Below are 24848 nucleotides of genomic sequence, written 5' to 3'. Positions count from 1 at the left end.
GTGTTAATTCAGAGAGAATTATCATCTTTTCAACTCGGCCCACTGCGTATTTGCTTTGGGCTCAGAGACCATATTTACTGTGCAAAGAGTATTTAAATGCAGACTTTGGATTGACAATCTAGTTTACTCCTACCTTGGTGCATATAAAGCATTCCAGGACAAACACCCTATGCAGCTCTCTATAAACACACCGATCATGTATACTGGAGTATGCAGCTTACGTAAAAACATTTATAATAACCATTCTATTAGCAGCTTTAACATTTAATTGTAATATCTGGTTCATCATATAAAAGGAGAATTTCCATTTAAAGCATTTAATTGTGTTCTCAGAAATTGACTTGATCTTCTACTCCAAATAATAACGGATTTAATTTGTGATAAAGTCCTCCCTTCAAATCAACAGCTACGGTTGATAACTCCGTTGTTTATGTTTTTGCTGTAATTTGAGTCTTTTACAAACATCTTCCAAATGTGTTTAAATGTGTTTAAAACTATAAAAGACTGATTAGTCCTGCCATTCATATAGTGTACCATTCGCCATGGTACAGTATACTATAACAAAAATAAAGACATTCAGAGAGGTCATTTCATTTCATGCTTTCTATTCAATAAATGACACTACAATAGTTATGTCTGTTTATATCGACCATGCACAAACAGTTCAAAGAACCGTTAGCTCGCTGTGTTGCTCTCGCTACTGTTACTGCTGTTCGTTCTCCTCACATTCCCCCCAGAGCTCAAGGTGCAATGTTCACCTGACCTTCACCTAGCAACTGCTGGTTCACCCAATGATTATTTACAGTGCCCTCTATAATTATTGGGACAGTGAAGCATTTTTTCTTTTGGCTCAAAAGAGGCTTTACTATAAACTTTTATACTGGTTTCACCATTTAGAAATTACAAGATTTGTTATACATGGTCCCTTTATTTCATGGTACCAAAAGTATTGGGACAGATTCATATTGTCAAATTATTTAATTATTATTCAAATTTAGCTCATGTTTAACTGCCTGAAGTCTACGACCCATTGACCCCATCAGCCACTGGGTATCTTCTCTGGTGATGCTCTGCCAGGCCTGTACTGCAACCATCTTCATTTGTTTGTTTTTTGGTACTTTTATAGTGAATTGTAGCCTGTCACGTTCAGGAGGCGCTGTTGGACTTAGAGCGGAGGAAGCTGTTTTACGAGTAAAACATGACTATTATACTTATCCATTATATTATTTCCCATATTTTTGTCCTTCATAATTAATGTACAGTTCCGCGCTCTTATTTTGAAGGACGCTCGAAACCCGTGACCTGGAAGTCAAGTTGTTTCACACCTGTGTAAAGTCACTCTTCTGGAAGGTAAGGAGAACTCCAAATCACACGTAATGTTCTTAATGCAGCCTCCACGAAATGTGAGAACATTTGTGTCAAATTTCAACTTTGAAATAATAGTAGGCTTGTGCAAAAGGGAAACAACGGCTAGAAAATGGAAAACTTTCCACGTTGTGTCTGTGATAGCACTGTTTTACTTTGCTAGACAGAAGACCCAGCTACGATACCGATGACACTATGAGTCTTTCTTTGAGAAGATACATTTTAATCAATGCCTTTTTATACCTGTTGCACGATGGTGATAACGTCTGTCGGACTAAAACATTTCGGCTTTAGTCAGGGATTTAGTGACTGGAAGCACTCTGAAAGAATAGGGGAACACGAAAAGAGTGCAGAACACAGATCATGCATGCTTGCCTTGCACCAGCGGACGAAGGGCAGTGTTATAGATGCAGATCTCATGCAGCAACTTGATGGGGAGCGTAAATACTGGAGGGACATTTTGAAAAGAGTTGTAGCAGTGATCAAGTTCTTGGGTGAAAGAGGACTTGCGTTTAGGGGAGATGATGAATAGTTTGTTCAACCCATAACGCAATTTGACCCAATTGTGGGGGGGGGGGGGGGGGGGGGGAGATACATTGTAGTCTGCGATACTGTCTCACCCCGAGAGTGTAGCTACTCCACATATTGCTCCGTAGTAATTGACACCCAATGACATTATAGGGGGTAATTTCCTTAGGACCTTTTCTCTTGTCTTTTTGACTACATGACATAGACAATTGCTGTTGTTTTCACACATGTAGACACTGGTATGGTGCTGGAGATAATTCATGTGTATGTTAAAATGGGTGAAATGTACCTTTTTAAATGTTTTTTTTCTCTTTTCTTCTTTTGAGATGGAGTCGCCGCTGCTTCCACCCCACGAAGGTCCTGTGTTGTCTGTGGTTGATATGCACACGGGTGGAGAGCCTTTGCGCATTATCCTCAAAGGGTACCCGGAGGTGCAGGGCGACAGTGTGCTCTCCAAACGGCGCTATGTGAAGGAACACCTGGACCATCTGAGGAGGACGTTGATGCTGGAACCGCGGGGTCATTATGACATGTACGGCGCCCTGATTGTGGAGAGCGAGATGCCCGAGGCCGACCTGGGGGTTCTCTTCATGCACAATGAAGGCTACAGTACCATGTGTGGCCACGCCGTCATTGCACTTGGACGGTTCGCTGTTGACTACAAACTCGTCAAAGAGCCGCAGTCGCCAGAGACGGAAGTGAACATCCACTGTCCGTGCGGCCTGGTTAAGGCATTTGTTGAATATTCGGATGGTAAAACCGGAGGTGTGAGGTTCCATAGTGTTCCAGCATTTGCATTTGCTACAGGTACATTTTGCATATTTTACAAAAGTTATATGAAATGAATGAAGTGTAACTGAGACCGTCATTTTTATTTTTAAGGGTGTGTACACTGATTTGTATAATTTGGGGACGCTTTCCCAGACAAAGATTAACACATTCTGGGACACAACTTTGGTGGGAAAAATATCTCTTAAGTCAGAAATGAAAGCAAAATTCCACAGCCCTTCGATGCATAACAATGACAGGGTTCCCAACCCTACATCTCCCTACACCTCCAACCCTACACCTCCAACCCTATATCTCCCTACACCTCCAACCCTACACCTCCAACCCTACATCTCCCTATACCTCCAACCCTGCATCTCCCTATACCTCCAACCCTACATCTCCCTATATCTCCAACCCTGCATCTCCAACCCTACATCTCCCTACATCTCCAACCCTACAGTACCTTAACATACAGTAAATCTCTTTTCGTCAGATATAATTGTTGCAGTGCCAGGGTATGGGGAAGTAGCTGTGGACATAAGCTATGGAGGAGCATTTTACGCGTTTGTAAATGCCCAGAGATTTAACCTGGATGTTAATAAGTCCAGGACCAGGGATCTGGTGGATGCAGCTACTGCAGTGACAAACGCTGTCAAATCCCAAGTAAGTATTTAATCATTTACTGTTTTTTTATTTTATTTTATTTTTTTACTAAATGCAAAGATAATGGTTGTGCTTTATGCTGGTTAGATAATCCACTTTTTGAACTCAACCTACCTATAGCATCACATTTTGTCCCTTTTCTGCTATTGCACCAGTTGGGGCGTTTTTTTTAACTCATTATAGGATGTATGATGCCTTATAGTTCTAATGTCCTACGAAATGTAATAAGAACTGTCTTGGGTTGGGTTGTCGACCACAGCCAGGGTGAGGTTAAAAACAGAAGGAAACAAATTAAGATGTTTCTGCTTACACTGCACTACTTATACTATACTGCACTACTATACTGCGCATATACTGCACTACCTGTATATACTGTTCACACTGCACTTTTCTGCTTTTTTGCACTTCTGGTTAGATGCTAACTGCATTTCGTTGTCTCTGTACTTGTACTCTGCACAATGACAATAAAGTTGAATCTAATCTAATCTAATCTAATCCCTTCTGGGGAGTTTCTAATGTTTTATCTTGTGTGGTTACCTCTTAGGTAACACTGCACCACCCCACCAGTGAGGACCTAGCCTTCCTCTATGGCACCATCCTCACCGACGGAAAAGACACATATTCCACAGAGCCCACTGCTAATATATGTGTGTTTGCAGATGCCCAGGTAGTTACACAAGTCGGATGGAGCCCCATGAAACCAGGGGTATCGGCATTAACAAGCTAGATAACATAAACATTCTAGCTAAAGGGATTTGAAACTGACAATACAGTCATGTATGCTAACAACAGCCAGACACATTGTGCAGGTATGCAGTAAAGGTGGGGGGGGGGGGAGAATATTTTAGAACAATAAGAAACAAACAAATAAATACCAAAAAAAAAGAAAATAGTCAGAAATTATAATAATTCTCCCTTCCAATATGAGCATGGATTGAAGAACTGGAATTTGGCAACTTTCAGGATGAGTGAGACATTGGTTGCTAGTCGCGAGGAATGATTTCCCCGTCCATTCGGGTATTTTAGCATGACCTTTTGCAACAACGTGGCCTACCGAAGTACTTACAACCTCGCTGGCTTCCTTGGGCTGCCTGTGTGTTGTGTCTCATTAGCTTTCTCTCGGCATCATGGTTTAGGTGGACAGAAGCCCCACCGGTTCGGGGGTGACCGCCCGTGTGGCTCTCCAGTACCATAAAGGTTTGATTCTCCTCAACCAGACTAGGATCTTCCAGAGCGGAGCCACAGAATCCCTGTTCACAGGCAAAGCTGTTCAGGTAAAGTACCAGGAATGTCTTCTGTATCATTGTAGTGATTTGGCACATACAGTGCCCTCCATAAGTATTGGACCCCCCTTTTTGAAAATAGCTAGTGGTTTGCACCTTGCAGTGAAGCTGAGCTGAGCACACCAGTGCTTTCTTTCTTTCTTTTTTAATGATGTTACAAACTGTTGATTTTGGTAAGTCTAAGGTTTTGGTTATGTATCTGATATTTCAGCTTCATAATGGCTTCCTTGACTTTCATTGATGTCTCTTTGGTCCTCATGTTAACAGACACCCATAGCAGACCCCAAAGGCAAATGCAAAGCCTAGAATCAATGCTAGACATTGACAGCTCTCTTATGACTGCACAAATGATGTGATTTTTCTTTTGTCAGATCAGTGTGTTCATCTACATCATCTTGAAATGGATAGCATGTTTTGTAAATGAGACATCTAAACAATCTCATATGCAAGTTGTGCTTGCATGTAGAGTTTAGTGTGAAGTTTATATTGCAAATATGTGGTTTTGGTTTTGTAATTTCTGTGAAAACGTGAAGATTATGTTAACAAATATTTGTATTGGTATCAAAGTTCTTTTTTACTGATATTTTGACAGCATGGGACTGGCACCAAAAGAGTAATCAAAAAAGTGACTATTTATTTTAATCTATTGATAAAATATTGTTACATTTCATAGGAACTTCTCTCAATTTTCCCCAGGAAACCACATGTGGAGACTTCAAGGGTGTGGTGGTGGAGGTGGCTGGCCGAGCGCACTACTCTGGGGTGGCCAGCTTTGTGCAGGAAAGTGACGATAAACTGACGCATGGGTTCCTCCTGAAATAGGAGTAGCTTCTGTATGCAGTGGTAGTATAGTAGCTTCTGTATGCAGTGCAGACCTGGGTGGAAAAACATTTCAAATACTTTGAACGTTTGGTTGAGCCTACCTGGAGTGAATCCTGCCAGATGGGTGTGATTAGGCAAATTCAAATTCAGGCACAGCTCGGTATTATTTCAAATACTATTTCAACCCAGGTCTGACGCACCCTTATAGATGGCGATACCCCTGATCATTAAGACAAAATGGAATTCACATTTTGGCATTAAGAGAGTACTTTCAAGCACAAGATTTTGCAGAGCAGCATTGGGAATATGTTGATACATCTTGCATGGTCTATACTAGCAGAGTTGTTATTGTTATGTAATAGATACACTGATTTCAATTTACTTCCTGAAATGACTGAATTGAAATTCACTTCTCACTTGAAACTTAAATCCGATTTTCATGGGTAGTAGCGGATATTGTACTCAAGAGGGTGCTATATACCAAACATTTCCTGCTAGATGACAGAAAAGTCAAACCAAACATAAGAGGTTTTAAGAAGATAATTGGGTGAATAAAGTGTTCTGTTCTAACCAATTGAGTAAGCATGTCTGCATTGTCATATCTAAAGGAGGCGGGGTCTCAGATGCCATGACAGTGCCTAGTAGTCATTGACTACGTTTTCATGCTCAACATTCTGAACAAACATTCCACAACAACTGTTTATGATCGCAAATTCAAGTGCCTTTTGGAGGTAACCGTTTTCATGTCCGAACATATAATCTGAATGAAGTAATTTCTGACTTCCACAGTAGCCTTTTCTTCGTGTGTCCCAAGGCTCAAACGGCCAACATGATTTGCAGTGCTCTGTTCGGTTTGTTCTGCCAGTTAGACAAACACAAATCATCATCCCACAATTTTAAGTTTGAGAGCAAAAACACAACAACCTGCATTTTCTCCCATTTATTTGCTTCAGATCATATAACAATGGAAGGCAATATTTAAATGATAAAAGTCCAATGGAAGTATCTCACATTTTAAAGGAGACTCACATAGTAAAAGTACTATTTTGTCAACGAAAACCTTCGTGTAGGAGGGAAAGAGCAGAGTTAAGTGTTGCTTCGACTGAATATCTTTTATAATAATAACATATAACATAACATCAGTGTGCCTTTTGGACTAATACCGCACATTGTGGGCTGGTTTTCCAGACTCAGATTAAACCTAATCCTAGACTTAAAATGCCTCTTCAATGGAGCTGTTTTTTTATTGAAAATGTTATGTAGTGGAAGACCAGGCTTAATTTGCGTATGCATACAGTCTAACATCAGCATCTACAGTGTTGAGCAGTGGCAGACCAGGCCTTCAGATACCTTCTTCATCATGTCGGCATGGTTAAAGGAGGATGTTCCCTTTTTACTTTTGAATTTGTTTTCACACTGACCTCCACCTGTCAATGGTCAATACCTGGGTCCATATCTTGCATATTTGGGTTTTTGTGACGTATGTCATATTGGCCGTATTCGGGAAAACACCACCTTAAACATGCAGATCACACTGCACCTCTTTATTAGGGGTACTGTATAAAGGAGGGCCTTTCAAGTGTATTTGTAACAGTGGAGGTAAAAATCGGAGGAGGGCTCATTTGTAATGCATGGAGTGAGGAAACGGTATCAGTGTGTTTGATTCCATTCCATGTATTACATTAAGCCGTCCACAGTTTTCTACTTCCACCAGCCTCCCCTGATTTGTAAGGCATTTTAGTTTTAGTGGAATACTACAGGCTACATATGGACCAAAAACCTGTCTGTGGGTATTGACAATAGTTGGTTAAGTGTGAATACAATGTGCCAAGTCAAAGAAAGGAAAATTGTCCTTTAAAGGGATAGTTGATGCAAAATACAAATTAGCATGATTTCCCATGTACCTTAGCTGTACCTTAGCTGTAAACTGTGTCAGTTTAGGCATATTTAGATCTCTTAGCCGAATCTCGTTTTGAGAAGATCGGAGAATCGACCACAAGGTACCAAGGAAAGTTGGAAATCAGGTTCATTTGTATTTTGAGTTAACTCTCTCTTTAAGGTCAACCTTTACCTGCAGATGTTCAGTATAACAAAATAGGGTTTGTTTTAGTTATGATTATTACTCGTTTGTTTCGTTTCTCTCCCCAGTAATCATTTACTCAGGCCATTCATTCTGCTGGGAATTAATCGTGTATAAAATCACCCCATACAAATGTTGATCCAAATGCAGCTTCCTTTTGTTTTAAATGCATCTTCCTGGTCCACAATGTTCTGGAGCAACTATTCCTAAAGAAGAGTCAGCCCATTTCATTCTGCCCATGGACTGTCATTAAACACAGCATGGAATGGTTCCTATTCAAGCATGGTGGTGGTTTTGTGAATCCTTGAATGAGCATACGCCAGCACTCACTCTCCTCAATTTTCTCTTGCATGCGGGGGGGGGGACGAGAGGCTCGTCTGTTTTGGGTTTGTTAGCTTGAATAATGCCATTGGGAGCTCAGGAAATCGGATACATACCAGACAGTTAAGAAATGCGAGAGTTTTAGGTTCAAAGGAGGCTGTACACATGAATTGAGACTCAATCCAATGGGGGTGCAACTCTGTCCACAACAATCTGAGTCACCTCTGGCTGCTGTACTATAGCGTCCACATTCTGCCCTCTTAAAAGGACAATCAGAAATACAAATAAGTTCTAGCAGTGGCCATTTCCGGTTTCTTGTAACCCACTCCCAACTCCAATTGTTCATTTCATCATCCATGTCTGTATTGCCACTCATCAGTAGCCAACCTCACCACATTCACTGTCCTGTACCACATCCATTCTCTTCCAACAGGAGCTAATGCTTTGGAGAGGTACTCCCTGTGGACCACTCAGGTGGAACAGCTTGAAACGTCTTAAAACACTGAGATGAAGATGTCACCAATGTGCTCTCCTCAAGTCTGCCACAGTAGGGCGGGGGGAGAGGGCGATACAGTCGGCAATGCGCACTTGTCTACGTGGATGAGCTTGTGAGATGGTGAGTGGATGAAGGGCTGAATAGGAGGCCGGACCTATCAGAGGTTGAGCTTGGTGACGGGCCTCTCCCTGCTGCTGTAGGCGTCCTGACTGTTGATGCGTTTGCGATTGCGTTTCATCTTGGACAGGTCCTTGTCGAAGACCTCGCCGGAGCGCAGTGCCGACACCAGGTCGTCAAACTCTCCGCCGTCGTCCTCACCGTTGGCCTTGGCTTTACGCGCCTTCCGCTCCTTCTCCCTCTGCTCCTTTAGCTGGATGAGACAAAGATGAAGAGAGCCGTGGAAGAGAGGGGGATGGTGGGGGGGGGAAATGGGTGAAGAGAAAGAGAAAAAGCATTACAGTAGAAGGGAGAGATGTGTGGAGCAGTCTTTTATTCAAGACATTTTTTAAATACCCCTAATGTTGTCAACAGATCCAGGAGTGCGTATCTTTATCATCTATCTACGTCCAGCAGCCAGCTAGCTCACCTCTGAGATGTAGTGACAGCAAATAAGGCAAGTAGCTTCCTGCTCTAAAAAGCACCAAACAACATGAGGGCTGAGTACTGTCTTTATCGGCTGAGAACTAAGGACGTCCTAAAATGCATTCCATATATGGTCCTCTGTGGCTCAGTTGGTAGAGCATGGTGCTAACAACGCTGAGGTTGTGGGTTCAATTCCTGCTGGGACCATATATATACACTGAAATGTATGCGCTCACTGCAATGTAAGTTGCTTTGGATAAAAGCGTCAGCTAAAAGGCATGTAAGATATACCTGAGAACTAAGAATGTCCTCAAAGTCATTCCACAGACCTGAGAACTAAGAATGTCCTCAAAGTCATTCCACATACCTGAGAACTAAGAATGTCCTCAAAGTCATTCCACATACCTGAGAACTAAGAATGTCCTCAAAGTCATTCCACATACCTGAGAACTAAGAATGTCCTCAAAGTCATTCCACAGACCTGAGAACTAAGAATGTCCTCAAAGTCATTCCACATACCTGGGCCTCCATCCGGGTCCTGCGCTCCTCCTCATCCTTCCGTCTGCGCATGTTGTCGTTTTCCTGCCGCGCCTCAGCGAAGGACAGCAGGAACTGGTCAAAGATGCCGAAGAACTCATCCGGCTGCATCTTGCCGGAGTCTTCGCCAAAGTGCTTCACTGCCCTCAGGAACTGTAGGACCAACAAGTGTTGCACTTAATGCAGTTATCGTAACACTTTACAACAAGGGTGCATTAATTAACATGAACTAATATAGTAGGTGGCAGCAGGCCTCAACATGAACTGTCATGGTTTAAACCGTTTTGTTGATGTTTCCTGTTAACTTTTGTCAGTGCATTAACAGTGTATCTACACATCATTAACACGTATTAACTACTACAGTAATGAATGGTAATTCATGTACCCTCATAATTAAGTGTTACCCAAAACGGATACAGTAGCTTAAGAGTCTTAATTGCTACTGTATAAAACAGCCAGGTCCCTAACCCTAACCCTAACCCAGCAGTAGCAAGACTTTGAAGCTCTTGTTAACCTGGATTTCACCGGCTACTTGACTATAGGTGAAACCTGGGCCTAATGAGAACCATGCGTGCTGTTTATGGAGTGAACAGAGGGAACGTGCGAGGGAACGTGACCGCCAGAGTGTGCCTGGTTTTGTTGGGGAATGTAAAGCGTGCGGAAAACACGTCAGACTCACGCCGCTTCACAACGGGGGATGAGGACAGGCACACTGCCTTTCATGTTAGTTTATCACTACCATATGGGCCATGCTACAGGGCAGTGTTTTGCACCAATAGGGATGTTTTTCTTTCACTTGTCTTCACTCAAAAGGGGGGGGAACAATTCATTGCAATTCATTCACAACACTCCCGAACGGCCGTTGGTGGTGGCTTTTTCATACCTGTATTTTGACGTACCCAGACAGGTATGAAACAGCCACCACTAACGGTTGTTCAAGCTATCGCTCAGTCCCCTTTGCTCAGGTAGAGTTCACTCGCAGAGATGTCATTCAAACATCAGTGAAGGGCTCACTCGATAGGAGGGAGTAAGGGAAGGGGGTGTAGATGTTTGGAATGTGAAGGACCCCAGTTGGTTTGGGTCCTGTGTGTTTGGCTCGCTATCTCACTTGGGTCCACTGTTGTCTGAGCAGGCCCACAGAGACTCCTCATGGCCATGTCAGACTTTGAAAACAGCACAGTTGACCTCAGGGTGCAATGTCTTTACATTATCTGTGTGGTATGAAGTCCACTAAATGGCGGGGGGGGGGGAAATTATGTTACAACACCAAACACCACATTCAACAAACATATACACAACTCCTCTCACCATACGTAAACATATCATACTCTCACTTTAGATCTAAAATACTTTAAACTAAAGCTTGCACAAAGCAACCTATTCTGTATAGGCTATGGCATGCTCTACCATCTGAGCCACATGGGACCCATAAAGCAGCCAGGGGCTTCAGCACAGGATGCTCCCAGCCCTCGATGAGCTGGTGTTACTCTCAGCCCTCATCGGGAGTTACTGAGGTTTCACTGAGGCTTCTTTCAACAGCAGCCGTGTGAGGCAAGCTCTACTCTGCCGTGTGCAAACACACACACAGACAGACACACACATTATGTTTTTTGCAATAGTAACAACATATTGATGGTAATGTTGTTACTGAATTTGCAGGAGTATTTCTTTAAACACAACATCAACATGTCAAACCTACACACACTTACCAGGTCTTTAGCCTCGGTGAGGGAGTCCTCCACATCAGAGAAACTGAAGCTGGCCACTGTGATGAACTGGCTCACCACAGACACATACTTATCCCCCGCTTCCTGGGGACGTTTCTTCTGAAACTCCAACTCCTGAGAGGGGAAAAGGAAAGAGAAAAATAGGTTAACAGTTGGCCAAACTAAGGGAAGAGTCCAATGAATTCAGATAACTCGTGGAGTGGTATGAAGGAGGCCAAGCCGATTCCTGTACTCACACTCTCAACATTTTTCAAGCCACTGCGCAGGTTGTTGATTTCCTTCTCGAGCTCAGTCAGGCTACAGTTATAGGGAGGGAGAAGGGCATAGTTTGTTAATCCTCAAAAGAAAGGCTTTTTGGATTTGGAGTGAACTGACACTTAAGACTTAACTTTTAATGGACAGTGAAACAGAGCTAAACATCATTGGACAAACCACACAGCTAGCCATGTGATATCTAGCATTCAAAGCCATGTGATATAGAACAAACGCCAACAGATGTTTGACCTTTGACCCTTGTGGTCTGAGGCTTGTGAAGACTATTCTACAAATACATTATCACAGACATTATTTTTATCAGGTTCAACTACACGCAGCCACGTGGAACGACAATGTGTGTGTGTGTCTGTGTCTTGTGCCACTGCTGCTCTCGATCAAAGGAGTTATTACTCAAGCTGTCAACAATAGTGCCATTGTTAAAATGCTGCTGATCCAATCACACACGCCCATGCGCTCATCCTGTGCCCCAGTGCTAATAGAGGAGGGCACATGCTTAGATGACGCTGGGGGTCTGACTCAAAGGCCCAGTTGTGAAAGCACATTCAGATTTCAATTTCACACCAATTACGCAAGCCTTACTAACAATGGCCCTTATTTACTCCCCAGATCCCTCCAGTGTGCTATTCCTTCATCTGATAGGCACAGGAAATATGCATGGGCTACATATAGCTCCTTGTGCGTTATTTGGAAAATCGCCCTGAGAATTGTACCACACTTCCTTTCAATACAATACAATCTTTTGTATTGTCCATTTATTCAATGGCAATGTACATTTTGATCTCATAGTAAAACTTTGTAAAATCCATCTCCCAAATTGTGAAACAATTGTGAGCCCAGCCCATGGAAGGATCTCTCTGAGAATCAACCTACTTGACTTTGGCAGCTTCAGGAATGCTCTGGAGGTCCTCCTGGAACATCACGACCTTGGGATACTTCTTCTCCAGGATGGTGATCAGGTAGTGCAGGAGAGTGATGTTCCTGCAAGTGCACAGACACACGTATGTGGGCCCGATGAGTTGGATGATATTTAATTTACAGTGCCCCGGATAAGTAATGGGACAGTGCCCCGGATAAGTAATGGGACAGTGATGCATTTTTCCTTCTTTTGGCTCTACACTCCAAAAGTTTGTCATGGTATGTGTGTACATATTGGTTTCACCATTCAGAAATTACAACACTTTTTATGCATAGTCCCCCCTTTTTCAGGGTACCATTATCAAATGTCCAAATTAAGCACTCATGTTTAGTATTCGGTCGACAATCCTTTGCATGCAATAACTGCCTGAAGTCTGCGACCCTTTTTAACCTCATATTAATTGTCTGATTTCAAATCTAAACCTTTTGGAGTGCAGAGCCAAAAGAAGAAAAAATGCTTCACTGTCCCATTACTTACGCAGGGCACTGTCCCATTACTTACGCAGGGCACTGTCCCATTACTTACGCAGGGCGCTGTACATAATAATGTCATAACCTCTCTTCTAGCAATGTCAGCTAGCAGGCAGCAATAATTCATACAGGTTACAATCAAGGTAAATCAAGCATACATGCAATATAATGACAACCTTGGGAGAAGAAGTGAAATGAAACAATATATTTTTGTTAAAATCTCTGCATATTTTGCACTAAATGTCAAAATGTCTGCGGTTCTTAGGTTCTCCCTCATACTTGTCCATGCTGGACTTGGTGTCGGCGATCTTGTTGAGCGAGGAGATCTTGAAGCCGTAGGCGTTCCCCCTCTGGCCTTTGTTCATGTAGTTCCCGAAGGCCAGGACCACCTCCAGCAGCTGCTTCAGGTTGCGGCTGTGCAGCACCTCTTTAGAGGCCTTGGTCAGCGCTGAGGGACGCAGGCACATAAAATGATGTAAGTGTCATGGAATTATGAGTTTACCTGAGGTGACAGGTTAGCAGGAAAGGACCTGATTATCTAGCGAGAGTAAATTCAGGTGATTTTACGGTGTAGTTTTCACATTTGAGTTTTCCAAGCAGTCACACACCTTCAACTTTAGGTTTGATCTCCGCAATCCTCTCTGCAAACTTCTTTTTGAAGAACAAAGACTGCAGCTTCTGTTGGTAGTGGTTTATCCTGTGTGTGTGAGGAGAGAGAGGGCATGTTAGACAGACTAGAAAATATGCCGGTTAAATAATAAATAATAACGGTTAAGAAACTGAAGGAGGGATATACTGAATAAGGAGGTGGGAAAAAGTCACTCATGAGGAAGTTCAAAAAGGGCAGCAAAATTTGCCTGGTTAATTTTGGGAAAACATGACAAGATCTTGCTATGTGAGAAAAAACACGGCCAACCTTCTAACACGGCCAACCTTCTAACACAGGAAACCTTTTTGGCAGAACTTCCGGCACTGTGGGGAACTTTGGCACTGTGGGGAACTTTGGCACTGTGGGGACCTGCTCTCCAAAACACCAAACAGTGTATGCTGGTCTACGATCAGGGGGGTCTAAGCAAATTCATGAAAAAAAGTGACTCTAACCCATTCCCCAAGCACCACCAATCTTTGACAAGCACTGGATGGAAAAAAACTAACTGTGGATTACGGTGCCCTATAAAAACATTTTTTCCAGAGCACCTGCTCCTTGGTTGTGTTTTCTCTCCCCTTCCTACCATATAGTAACAAAAGGAGGTTGGTTCAAACAACTGGAGCAGCGGTGCTGCCTCAAAATGACTAACTACAACATATGAGCATGAGGTGGGACACTCTCCAAGTGAAAAGACTTCATGTAATATCGGATTAAAGACCTTCATTAGACGTCTCCTTCCTACCTGCTCATCTCGTAGAGGAAGCGGTCGGCCTTGGCCATGCGGTCCAGCTCATGCTTGTGCTCCTCCAGGAGGTCCACGTCACTCTTCTCTGGGATAAATTTAAGCATCTGAGAAAGAAAAGCCAAAACCGACTTAATCGATGACTGGTCATTTAGTGGCATAATTTGATACTGGTTTTTATATTGGAGGATGCATCAACAATATCATACACTTTATAATTATTCAATACTATTAGGGTTAGGATTTTTTTTTAAATAAAATAGAAAGTATGCTACACCTACAATACGTGATATCTGAAGTGACGTGTGCTCAAGTGTGGTAAAACATATTTTTCTGACCATATAAACTGTTAGACAGTCAAATGTGTTATTTTGGTAAATTGCCCTTTTAATACCAAATCAGTCAGATTTATACCAGTGTCTAAGTAACAGGGTCTGCTAAGACAGGGCTAACGTAATGCACCTGTTCCAGCATGTCTTTGGGCAGGTCCTCCTGCTCATCCATGGTCAGGATGGCTCTCTTCATCTCCTCGTTGGACAGCTTCAGCCTGCAACATAGCAACAGGCAACAGGTGATGCCACTTATTTTCAACCCAAAACTCAGCTACAGGGCATGTTGTCAAGCTTGTTGTCATGTTTGTTCAACCCATGAAAAGGTTTCCTTTTTACCAGACCACATACAAGAATGTGTTCCCTGAATCCCTGAGTTTAAGCTAGCTGGTCTCCTTGCCAAATTCCAGTTCCAGTGTAAATGATTTGCGTTTCCAGACATTTGTCTTCCCAGCCATGTTCTTAATTAGAAATGATCCAAATACTAATTTTCATGAAGTGAGGTCAGAAAACGACTTTCTGTTGTTTTTCTGCTTTGAGGTGAGATGAGTGAATATAACCTCACAGGGAGGAATGGTCTGAGACCGACATCTTTGCTGAAAAACAGAGCGACAGTCTTGATAGCCTCCCATGCTGGGATTGTCCTGTTGAAAGCGAACATGGCAATCCTGACAGGATCTGTCGGCGATTCACTTTGAACCCAGTGGCTCTTGGAAAGCAAGCACAGTTCTTCTGCACATCTGGCACCCGAGAACGAAAGATTCAAACACATACAAAATCTCTCACACACACACAGACACAGACACACACACAGACACAGACACACAAAGGAATGTACTCACCGTGACAGGAGGATATTGCAGTTTTGGGCACGGCGGCCATCGATGACAGAGAGCTCCTTGACCTTTTTGGAGCTCAGGGAGTCGTCCTCTGTCTCTCTCTGCAGAACGGCCATTTAGAGGAAAACAGCATTTCAGATAAGATAGTTTCTAATGTGCTACATTTCACACACACATGCACAGGAAATCCACACAAAAGTCACGTTCAGTGCAAACTACTGTTTTTCTTCACTGATTCAGTCTGGCTATGCCTTGGTTGACACTGTGCAAGCCTGCCTCTCTAATCAGTGAGGCCACTCCCCTAGAACACCCCTCGGCCAATCGTAAACAAACCTGTATTGCCCCGAGACACTCGGTTTTAGAAAGCACTTCATGGGACCAAAACAGCGTTCGTGAAATGAAATATTTCTTTCAAGGGAATTGAAATTCATTCCCTGATCGCTACCCATCACTACCGATGGCCAGACTGAATCAGTAAAGTGAAACAAAAGTTTAACATGAGCATGGATTTCCAGGCTAACACACGCGCACACACACGCGCGCACGCACGCACACACACACACAGACACACACACACACACACAGACACACACACACACACACACACACACACACACACACTTCTGAAAGGGCTTATTCACGGGGTGACTGAAGACAAGTGTACAAACAGGATAAGATAAGCACACATCATCAATGAGAGAACAAAATGTAAGAGAATAACGACACATATTTGACACCTGTTTCGACGGTGTGGATCTAACTCACCTGTTTGCTGTTATTGACCAAACAGAAGTCCTAGAACGCAGGCAAGAAGCAAGGAAGATGTGAGCACTCGTTAGAATGAAGAATGGCAGTCGGGGTGAATCCAGCCCAAAACAACAAACAGAAACAAGCTCGTACGGTGACATTAGTGATGTTTGTGTGAGGGAGGAGTGTGATTGTGATGGAAGCAAAGGCTGCTGGGACATGAGAAATGGGCGCGTGGGGGCGTTGTCAAGAGTATGCATGCTGAACACGACGGGCTGATAAAGTGATGGGGGGTTAGGGTTATAATCATGATTGGCATCACAGACAACAAAATGCAATTACATTGGAGTCAGTTGAGAGTGTTCAGTTTCTGTTTGTGGTGATGTCCATTGAGATTAATTTTTACTTAATGGTGATCGAGGTGAATATCACAATTCAAGCAATTTAGGCTTCCTTTACGTCCACATGTGTAAGTTAAACAAACTGCAGACAATGATATAATTGACTCTGGACAGAACTGCAGTTGTTTTTAGTTGTTTAGTACAAACTGCACAATAGCCGAAATAAAACTAGGTGGCATTCCTCTACATTTGTGAGATGGCATACACATGACGGCATGCATGAGAGCGTGCTTTGTAATGCTGCTGTATATATCGGGAGAGGGAGGGAGGAGAGACTGGGGTGGGGACTCTACGACACCGTTCCCCAGCCACCACGGCGGGGCCACAGCACAGTACCTGCTGTCTCTGGTAGGCTGAGAAGGTCTTCTCAATGTCCTCCAGGTCCAGGATTTTGAACACCTTGCAGTCATCGACCTCTGACCACACCGTGCCCTCCAATTTATTCTGGGATGGGGAGCAATATCATTTTTTAATTGGTTTACGCTCCCAATTGACCTGGTGTTTGGAAATGAGTTACCGATCGTCTTGAGTTCTTTTGAGTACCAGAGAGTGTCCCTTGTTACCACGTAATTTGCATATATAAACCAGGTAAGTACCAACAAAACAGTACTGCAAAACAAAACAGAACACACAACAGACCCACAACCCGTTCACCCTCACCTCGGCCAGCTTGGCCCAGTTGAAGGACTTGAGCGGGTTGGACGGCTGTGGGATGTTCTTCTTCTTTAGGCCCGGGCCCAGGGGCGCCCCGGGGGGAGGAGGAATCCCTCCCATGGGCGGGCGTCCAAAGGGGGGAGGGGGAGCGCCTGGGGGCGGGGGCGGGGGAGGGGGCATCATCATCCCCCCAGGTGGGGGCGGGGGTGGTGGGGGCATGCATCCCGGGGGAGGTGGGGGGGGAGGAGGGAGCGGGCCGCCAGGGGGGCCTGGGAGGCCTGGGAGGAGGGGGGGACCTCCTGGGACACTGGCGATCTGTCTCTGGAAGTCAAAGACAATAAAAGATAAAAAAAACAATGTACTCTCACTAACCCTGAATAATGTTATTTGAATCCTTATCTTGTCACTTACTAAAGATCTTATGCAGTCAAAGGTTAAGGGGGGGGTCAAAGGTTAAGGGTCACATACAGTGCTGAGGTGGTGCAGTCGAACAGAGAGTTCGGCCACATGCTGCTTGACGGCCTTGTGCTCGGTGCTCTCCTTCTCCAGCTTCTCCTTCATCTTGTTCAGCGTCTGCATCATGTCCTCCTTCTCCTGGGTCTTGGCGTCACACTCTCGCTCCTTCTTGTCAAACCTCTGCTGCAGCTCATGGTGCTCTGTGAGAGACAAAGGACAGGGTACGGTACGTGGGGGTGTTGTTGACACAGGTGAGCGTGTTTGTTGTGACAAACCTCTGTTTCATCACTCTGCACGTCAACTTCCATTCAATCAATAAATTGGAAATATGCCTAAAAATATTTGTTCTCATGATTTCCTGGGTTTGACAGAGCGGGAGTACAATGAACCCCGACTGGTTCAGCTCCAAGGTGACTATAAGCATGACAACTGCTGCACTGAAGTGACACACTCGCTGGGATTTGTTTGTGGCCTTTTTGGAATAGGCGAAACGCAAAAGGGCAATGGTAGAGGGGCACAGACGATACATAATACTGACCTTTTCGCATTTTCTCCGCCTGCTCTTTCCACTGCTTGACCTCGTTTTCATTGACCAGCCTGTAAGGAGGGTGACAAACACTCAAGGTGATCAGAGAGCCCTGAATATGAGCGAGCCATGTTATCACCCTCCCTTGCTCCCTCCCCACCCTCCCTTGCTCCCTCCCTACCCCTCCCTTGCTCTCTCCCCCCACCCTCCCTTGCTCCCTCCCCACCCTCCCTTGCTCTCTCCCCCCACCCTCCCTTGCTCCCTCCCCACCCTCCCTTGCTCTCTCCCCCCACCCTCCCTTGCTCCCTCCCCACCCTCCCTTGCTCCCTCCCCACCCCTCCCTTCGTCAGCAGGTCACCGAGAGGACACTCACATCCGGACCACGTTCTTCACATTAAAGTTCTCCAGCGGTGTCACGTCCGGGTCGTGACCCTTGTCGTTCTGGAGGACCATCTGCTGGACGATGCGGTCCAACAGCAGCCAGTATTGCACCGTGTTCCCACTCCGCTTATCTGGGGGGGAGGGAGGGAGAGGGAGAGAGAGAGGGAGGGAGGGAGAGAGAGAGAGATCACAAAGTGAGCAAATGCTGAAAACAAGAAAAAGTAGGGTAGAGCAGGCCAGCGGAGAGATGTTTCTCTGCACTGCAGTGCTGTGTATTTTAGGGAGAGAGGACAGGAAAATGGTTTCCATCATTTACTGCAGGGTGGGGCTGGAGGGGAGACGTGATGTTGGGTTTGCAAAGAGATCCAAAGCTCCTGGTTCATTGTTGAAAGGTGAGCTTCCAAACCTTACCAAATAACGCTGACGCATTTACACTGATGTGTAAACGGATATGTTGATCAATGTGTACTTTCCCTGTCAACTAAACTGCTAAATAAACAAACAAACAAACAAACAAACAATCTCCATGAACATAAACCGCGTGCGGACCACACACACTTTCCTAAATAGTTCATCAGTTAAACTGCCCTTTTCCTTAGAGATAGAGTACCTGTGTAGTTCTACTGGGAGAAAGGGGGATAGGGAAATACTGTAGGGCAGCGCTTAAATCAAAGTACTAAACTATTCCTGATAGCAGTCAATGTAAGATTAGATTAGATTAGATTCAACTTTATTGTCAAGTACAGAGACAACGAAATGCAGTTAGCACCAGAAGTGCAAAAAAGCAGAAAAGTGCAGTGTGAACAGTATGTACAGGTAAGCAGGGTGCGCTGGGCGCTGCAGAGAGCACTTACGGGGCATGAGAAGACAGTGGTGCAGGACGGAAATAAAGTGTGGGTACGCATCAGTGTGGTTCATCTTCTTCCGGATGAGGTCAAACACCTGGGTGGCACTTTTAGTGTCTATATGCACCTGGGAAAGAGAGTCGTAAAATTAGAACGAGATACAACCGCATGAAAATGTCATATTTAGAATATGAATAGGAATGAAACAAGAACATGTTTTTTCTTACAGACTCAAAACGTCGTGACAGCATCAGCTCGTCCTCGTTGCGTAGCATTTCAAAGTAGTCTAAATGCCTGAGAGAGAAAGGGTTAAAGGGTTAAAGGGTTAAAGGGTCATGTTAAGAGAGAGACTGTGAGGCCCCATTTTCCTCTTTTCAACTCAGGCACAGGACACAAGGTAAGTATACAGCCTTCAGTATTCCCCCTCTGGACCCCTTGATTCCAATGCAAATCAGAGGTTGTTATTGTTAAGTGACTTGTTGAAGACATTTTTGCATTTGAGCTAATTTTAGGAGTGTCATAGCAAAGGGGGTGAATACTTATTGAAGGCAATGTATAACTTTTAAAAAGAAGGGACAGATTGCGATAACATCACAGGCAACTCATTTTCACTCCATGTAGGCCTACTAATCGTATTAACAATCGCCAAATTCTAGTGGACAGTTGAATTTCCTCGCAAATGCACTGCAGGCGTGAGTTATGAGGAGTAAAAAATGTCACGTAAAAAGGGCAAAAAGGATGCAACTGACCGGTCTAACGTGGAGTTCTCATGGGAGCGTAGCTTATCAATTACCGGCTGAATCCCCAGCATCAGGAATTCATATCGGAGGTGGATACGGAACTCCAGGCTAGCCTGAGAACAACCAAAAATAGTGGAAGTGTCAACCAAAATTCAATAAACAATAAAAACAAATAAAATACTTTTCAATGCAAGGAGGAGGAGGTAAGATGAGCAGGTCAGTGGGCGTGTCGAGTGTTTACCTCTCCGGCGCCTTGGCTCAGCACAGCATTGATGAAGGACATTATGGCCGTCTTCAAGCTGACCTCGTCCCGGTACCGACCCGTGCTACGGTCCAGGTCGTTCAGCAACGTCTGGGGAGGTGAAGAGGGTCACGGAAGAAATGGCTCGTAATTCAGCAACCAACAGTTTGATATCATAGACGCACAATGCAACAGTCAACAGTTTCCAAAACCACCTCATCCAATAAATTGTGTTTTTTTTTTGCATTGCAAATCAGGGTGACAGTTTCATTAACATTGACTAAAAAAGTTAAATATGCCCGTCACCCTGTGCCTATGCCCTGCGCTGCCTTTCCCTGCCCACCTGGAAGCGCGTCCTCTCGCAGGCGAAGCGCTGGTAGTGCAGCATGGCCTCCAGGATCTTGCGGTGCCCGCCAGGGACGAGGCACACGGCGCCCATGATCTCCAGCACCGCCACCTTGGTCTTGATGTTCTCCGTGGCCAGGCTCTGGGCGATGATGTTGATGCTCTCCGAGTGCGAGAGGACGTGGGCGCGCCCCTGGGAGTTGTTCATCAGGGCCTTGATGCAGCCGATGAGGGAGGTGTGGATCTGCGACTCGGTCGTCTCGTAATCCATGCTCCTCAGGAAGTTGAGTATGCAGGTGAGGCCATCCAGGTCGATGAAGCGGGTCACGAACCTGAAAGGGAGCAAGGGGACATCGGACAGAAATACTGTTTAGTCTTGTGATGCCTTTTTCCCCTCCCTTAACCAGCCAGTAACACAGCATTCATTGAGTTACTGCCCAGTTGAAACTGTCTGTGAAATATGTTGTCATCATGCTTCTTTCTTTTACTATCTGTTGTCTTAGATAGTCTATAGTCTGTGGAACTATGACGCCTGAAATAGTTGTCTTTGGTGCCATTTTAAGTAAGGAGGCTGAGGTAAAATGTCTGATGACTAAAATATGTAAGGAAGGAGGTGTTCGACATTGCACCTCATGGGTTGAGTTCGCAGAGCAGTCTTCAGGCTCTCTATCGTTTTGTTCCTCTCCTCCTCATCTTCCTTCTCCAAGGCAAGGAGCGTCTTTCTCTGTTCAATAAAAATACAAAACATTTCAAATGCTGTTTTAACACATCCAACTTTGTGAACTCTTAACACAACATTCCCTGGGTCAACTGCTTCTGTAGGAAACATTTTGAAGTTTACTTGATTTGCAAAACACTTTTGGAATATCTAGTTCTACTTAAGATACTTGATAGCCATGTACAGTATTGTGTTGTAAGTGTCACCATGGGGCCCCATTCAATCTGAAAATAATATTATGTCTCATACCATTTCTGGTGCACCTCATTTCTGGAAATGTATAAGGTATTCTATAAAGGTAAATACAGTTGTTGATAGTAATTAAAAGGTGAGTTTTCAAGCAGAAGAGCTACACTCTTCTCAGCGAGGGGCTTTCTCCTCTCCTTACTCTGCAGTGCTGCAATTTTGCTTTTGTGCACATTAGACAAAAGCTCAGCCGCCTTCTAGACTTCCGGGTCGGACATCATCCCAACAGGCCCAGGTCGGGCCGGGTCGGGTTTGAATTTTCAGGCCTGTTTAAAACTCCAGATAGGAGTCTTGGTGAATCGACCACAGCCATGTTAATCATGTTAATTAGTAGCCTATTTTAAGTAAACTATCCATTTAACACTGGTTGTCAAAAATAATGACAGAGATTGTCAAATGTAAATAACCATCAAAACCCCTACCAAAGGCAGCTTGCTACTGATGGCTTAAGTAATTTGTGTCAGAGCAAGAGCGTGTTGTCAGATTCTTTACGATGTCTGATGAACTAAACCCACCTTGAACAAACCAATCCCATTCTCCCCTCATAGGAAGTTTTAATTCCAATGCCCTAGTGTCATTGCTCTTTTTGTTTAAGAGAACAGCTGGGGACGTACAGAGGGGAATCCCCATGAACTTTGAGTCTGATGACAACACACACCAGACATTTTTGAGTAAGCATTGCTGTTATTCTACACGGGTGAGGTTTTGAGAGTGTCATTGGGATAAAGGCCAGGAGTCTCAAAGCGGTGCTAGGTTTCTGCTGGGCTCTTTTGAGTACAAAGCAGCTGTTCTACATCCTCACGTCGGTGGGATCTATCTGGGCCCCAGGGATCATGTTGAATCAAAAGGCTACTACTGGGTTTTGATATCACTTTGATATCAGTTGTCTTTCTCTGGAGGTTTCCCAAGAACCCCTTTCACCTGCCAAGTTTCAGTGTTCAATAATGTTACGACCAAAAACACAGGACTTTACTGTAGCCTGGGCCAGGAGTTTACTGTAGCCTGGGCCAGGAGTTTACTGTAGCCTGGGCCAGAAGTTTACTGTAGCCTGGGCCCGGAGTTTACTGTAGCCTGGGCCGGGAGTTTACTGTAGCCTGGGCCGGGAGTTTACTGTAGCCTGGGCCGGGAGTTTACTGTGGCCTGGGCCAGGAGTTTACTGTGGCCTGGGCCGGGAGCTCAATTAATGACGTGAAAACAAAGTCCTCTGCGATTACAACTTTAACTACTGCAGTGGTGATTTAATCATCGTCTGAACTGAGAAGAGCAAAAGACTACTGCTGTAAATGTTTTTGCTTTTTACATTGCTTTGAGGTTAGAAGACACATCACGATAATTTACTACTCCATAAATGCTTTTTAAGAACTTGTTGACAAAAGACTTTACAGTGCTACTTTAAACAAATTATTATTTCAAGGCGTTGCAAAAATATTTATTAACTCTTTAGCCTCCACATATACTTCATAAATCATTTATAAACAAATGTCATGCATCGATGTAGACCTTAAAAGGGATTATGATGGTTTCATTAGCACGTTAAAGACATTTGTTTTACCAAGTCTGTTAGATCTTTTTGAGGGCAGAGAAATTCAATAGCGTATCGTACAGAGGACTTGTAAAGTGTCAATAACAAGGACTAGTAAAAGGATAGGGCAGAATCTAAGTTAAGTGAAATTTAATGACAAGGAGCTCCTACTTACGGCAGCCATGGAATTGAGCTGGTCGATGTAGAACTCAGGCCAGCTGGTTGCACCTTTGGTCTCCTCTTGTTCCTGAAAGAACAATGAGAAAACTGTATGTGTATGTGTGTGATTTTGAGATTAGCTTTGTGTCCCCGGCTACTTGTAAAGAATGTGGTTGCAGATTGGGGTTAAGATGTATACATTGCCCTGCAGAAGTAATGGGCAGTGAAGCATTTTTTCTTCCTTTGGCTCTATACTCCAAAAGACTGTTAAAGAAGAGATTCTCAGCTTTTATTTGATGGTGTTTGTGTACAACACACCTGACCAACCAGCAACATTTGTCAAGCCACTTTTGTGTACCCTGAAACTGGGGGACTATGCATAAAAAAAGCGTTGTAATTTCTGAATGGTGAAACCAATATGTACACAAATACCATCAAATAAAAGCTGAGAATCTCTACTTCAACCTCATAGTAATTTGGTTTAATTTGTGCAGAGCCAAAATAATAAAACATGCTTCTGTTTAAATACTTTTAGAATTAGCAATCATATTTCCTACCAATGCTGAGAGAGGAAAACAGAATGAGAACATGAAACATGAGATAAAGGGGATTATACAGTAGGGATAGGCCATACTGACACAAAGTGGTAATTACATTCTGAAAGACATTTTGCTGACAATGAGAACATGGGGACTAAACAAGTTGAAACTTGGGAATAAGATTCTGGGAATGCACACCTAGGAGAATTCCTGCATTGTTATTGAGGGTAGTTGATGTTGTGAGTAACAACTTGGGAAAGAGAGATGTGGAAAGGACATGTTGGGAATAAGTAGGGACAACATGAGGATGGGAAGTCATTTTCGGTGCTAATAGCCATGTATTAGTGTTGTGTATGTGTATGTATGTCTTGTCAAGTTACATATCTTCGTGAGATTTTAGTGAAATCTGATATAAGGAACTATACATATGCAATCATTATTATGTCATTTGTGCCAGAGACATCAAGGTAAACTTTCTAATGTGTGTGAGAGGAGCATCCCAACAAAGCTAATGCACATTATATGGTAAATTTGTTATGCTACTGCAGCCTTCACATAAAAGAGGTATTGCCTCTCGACAAAAGAAATAACATCAGCATTTCAACAACCCATCCCTGCATTGTCTCACGTCAGATAGCGCAACTCTGATGTGTCAATGATGGGCTAGAACTCGCTAGTGCAACCCTAGGACGTGAGTTGAAAACCCCAGATAAAGGGCACATTGACACACACACACAGGCAACACACCCAGAGAGAAAACCGACACAGGAAACAGGGACCGAAATAGTCACTTAAAGTAGGGCAGCACAGATAAAGAGCCTATTTTATCTCTAGCACTTCAACGAGACCTATGCCCCAGAACACTTAGGAAGAAAGCCAACCTTTACGGCTTTAGATTCTGTCCTGGCAACCTAAGAACACACAAAGCTTGA

General features: G+C 43.9%; 2 protein-coding genes across 5 annotated transcripts in view; one reads left to right on the top strand and one right to left on the bottom strand.

The window, feature by feature from the left end:
* Positions 1–1339: 1339 nt before the first annotated feature.
* l3hypdh (trans-L-3-hydroxyproline dehydratase) lies at positions 1340–6006 on the top strand. Its single transcript, XM_083688372.1, has 6 exons — positions 1340–1350; positions 2220–2700; positions 3158–3327; positions 3872–3994; positions 4464–4601; positions 5307–6006. The coding sequence occupies exons 2-6, from the start codon at positions 2220–2222 to the stop codon at positions 5430–5432; spliced, it is 1038 nt and encodes a 345-aa protein (XP_083544498.1). The 5' UTR covers positions 1340–1350; the 3' UTR covers positions 5433–6006.
* Positions 6007–7522: 1516 nt separating this feature from the next.
* The window catches only part of daam1b (dishevelled associated activator of morphogenesis 1b), a 43830-nt gene continuing 26504 nt past the window's right edge, over positions 7523–24848 (bottom strand). For 3 of the 4 annotated variants that reach the window (XM_083688368.1, XM_083688367.1, XM_083688370.1), the window contains 23 exons: positions 23394–23465; positions 21362–21456; positions 20731–21064; positions 20388–20498; positions 20156–20259; positions 19634–19700; positions 19416–19533; positions 18554–18692; positions 18193–18251; positions 17667–17854; positions 17205–17519; positions 16881–16988; positions 16162–16191; positions 15400–15497; positions 14691–14775; positions 14229–14335; positions 13446–13534; positions 13117–13285; positions 12322–12429; positions 11412–11472; positions 11158–11289; positions 9431–9601; positions 7523–8699 (listed from right to left, as the gene is read on the bottom strand). In XM_083688368.1, the coding sequence (XP_083544494.1) occupies positions 8487–8699; positions 9431–9601; positions 11158–11289; positions 11412–11472; positions 12322–12429; positions 13117–13285; positions 13446–13534; positions 14229–14335; positions 14691–14775; positions 15400–15497; positions 16162–16191; positions 16881–16988; positions 17205–17519; positions 17667–17854; positions 18193–18251; positions 18554–18692; positions 19416–19533; positions 19634–19700; positions 20156–20259; positions 20388–20498; positions 20731–21064; positions 21362–21456; positions 23394–23465 (2973 nt within the window). In that variant the 3' untranslated portion in view covers positions 7523–8486. Of the gene's footprint in view, positions 8700–9121; positions 9203–9392; positions 9602–11157; positions 11290–11411; positions 11473–12321; positions 12430–13116; positions 13286–13445; positions 13535–14228; positions 14336–14690; positions 14776–15399; positions 15498–16161; positions 16192–16880; positions 16989–17204; positions 17520–17666; positions 17855–18192; positions 18252–18553; positions 18693–19415; positions 19534–19633; positions 19701–20155; positions 20260–20387; positions 20499–20730; positions 21065–21361; positions 21457–23393; positions 23466–24848 lie in introns of those variants that run through there. The other variant, XM_083688369.1, reaches the window with a different exon arrangement.

This window comes from Argentina silus (assembly GCF_951799395.1).
Source record: "Argentina silus genome assembly, chromosome: 17".
Lineage (NCBI taxonomy): Eukaryota > Metazoa > Chordata > Actinopteri > Argentiniformes > Argentinidae > Argentina > Argentina silus.
This window is presented reverse-complemented; position numbering and strand designations above follow the sequence as displayed.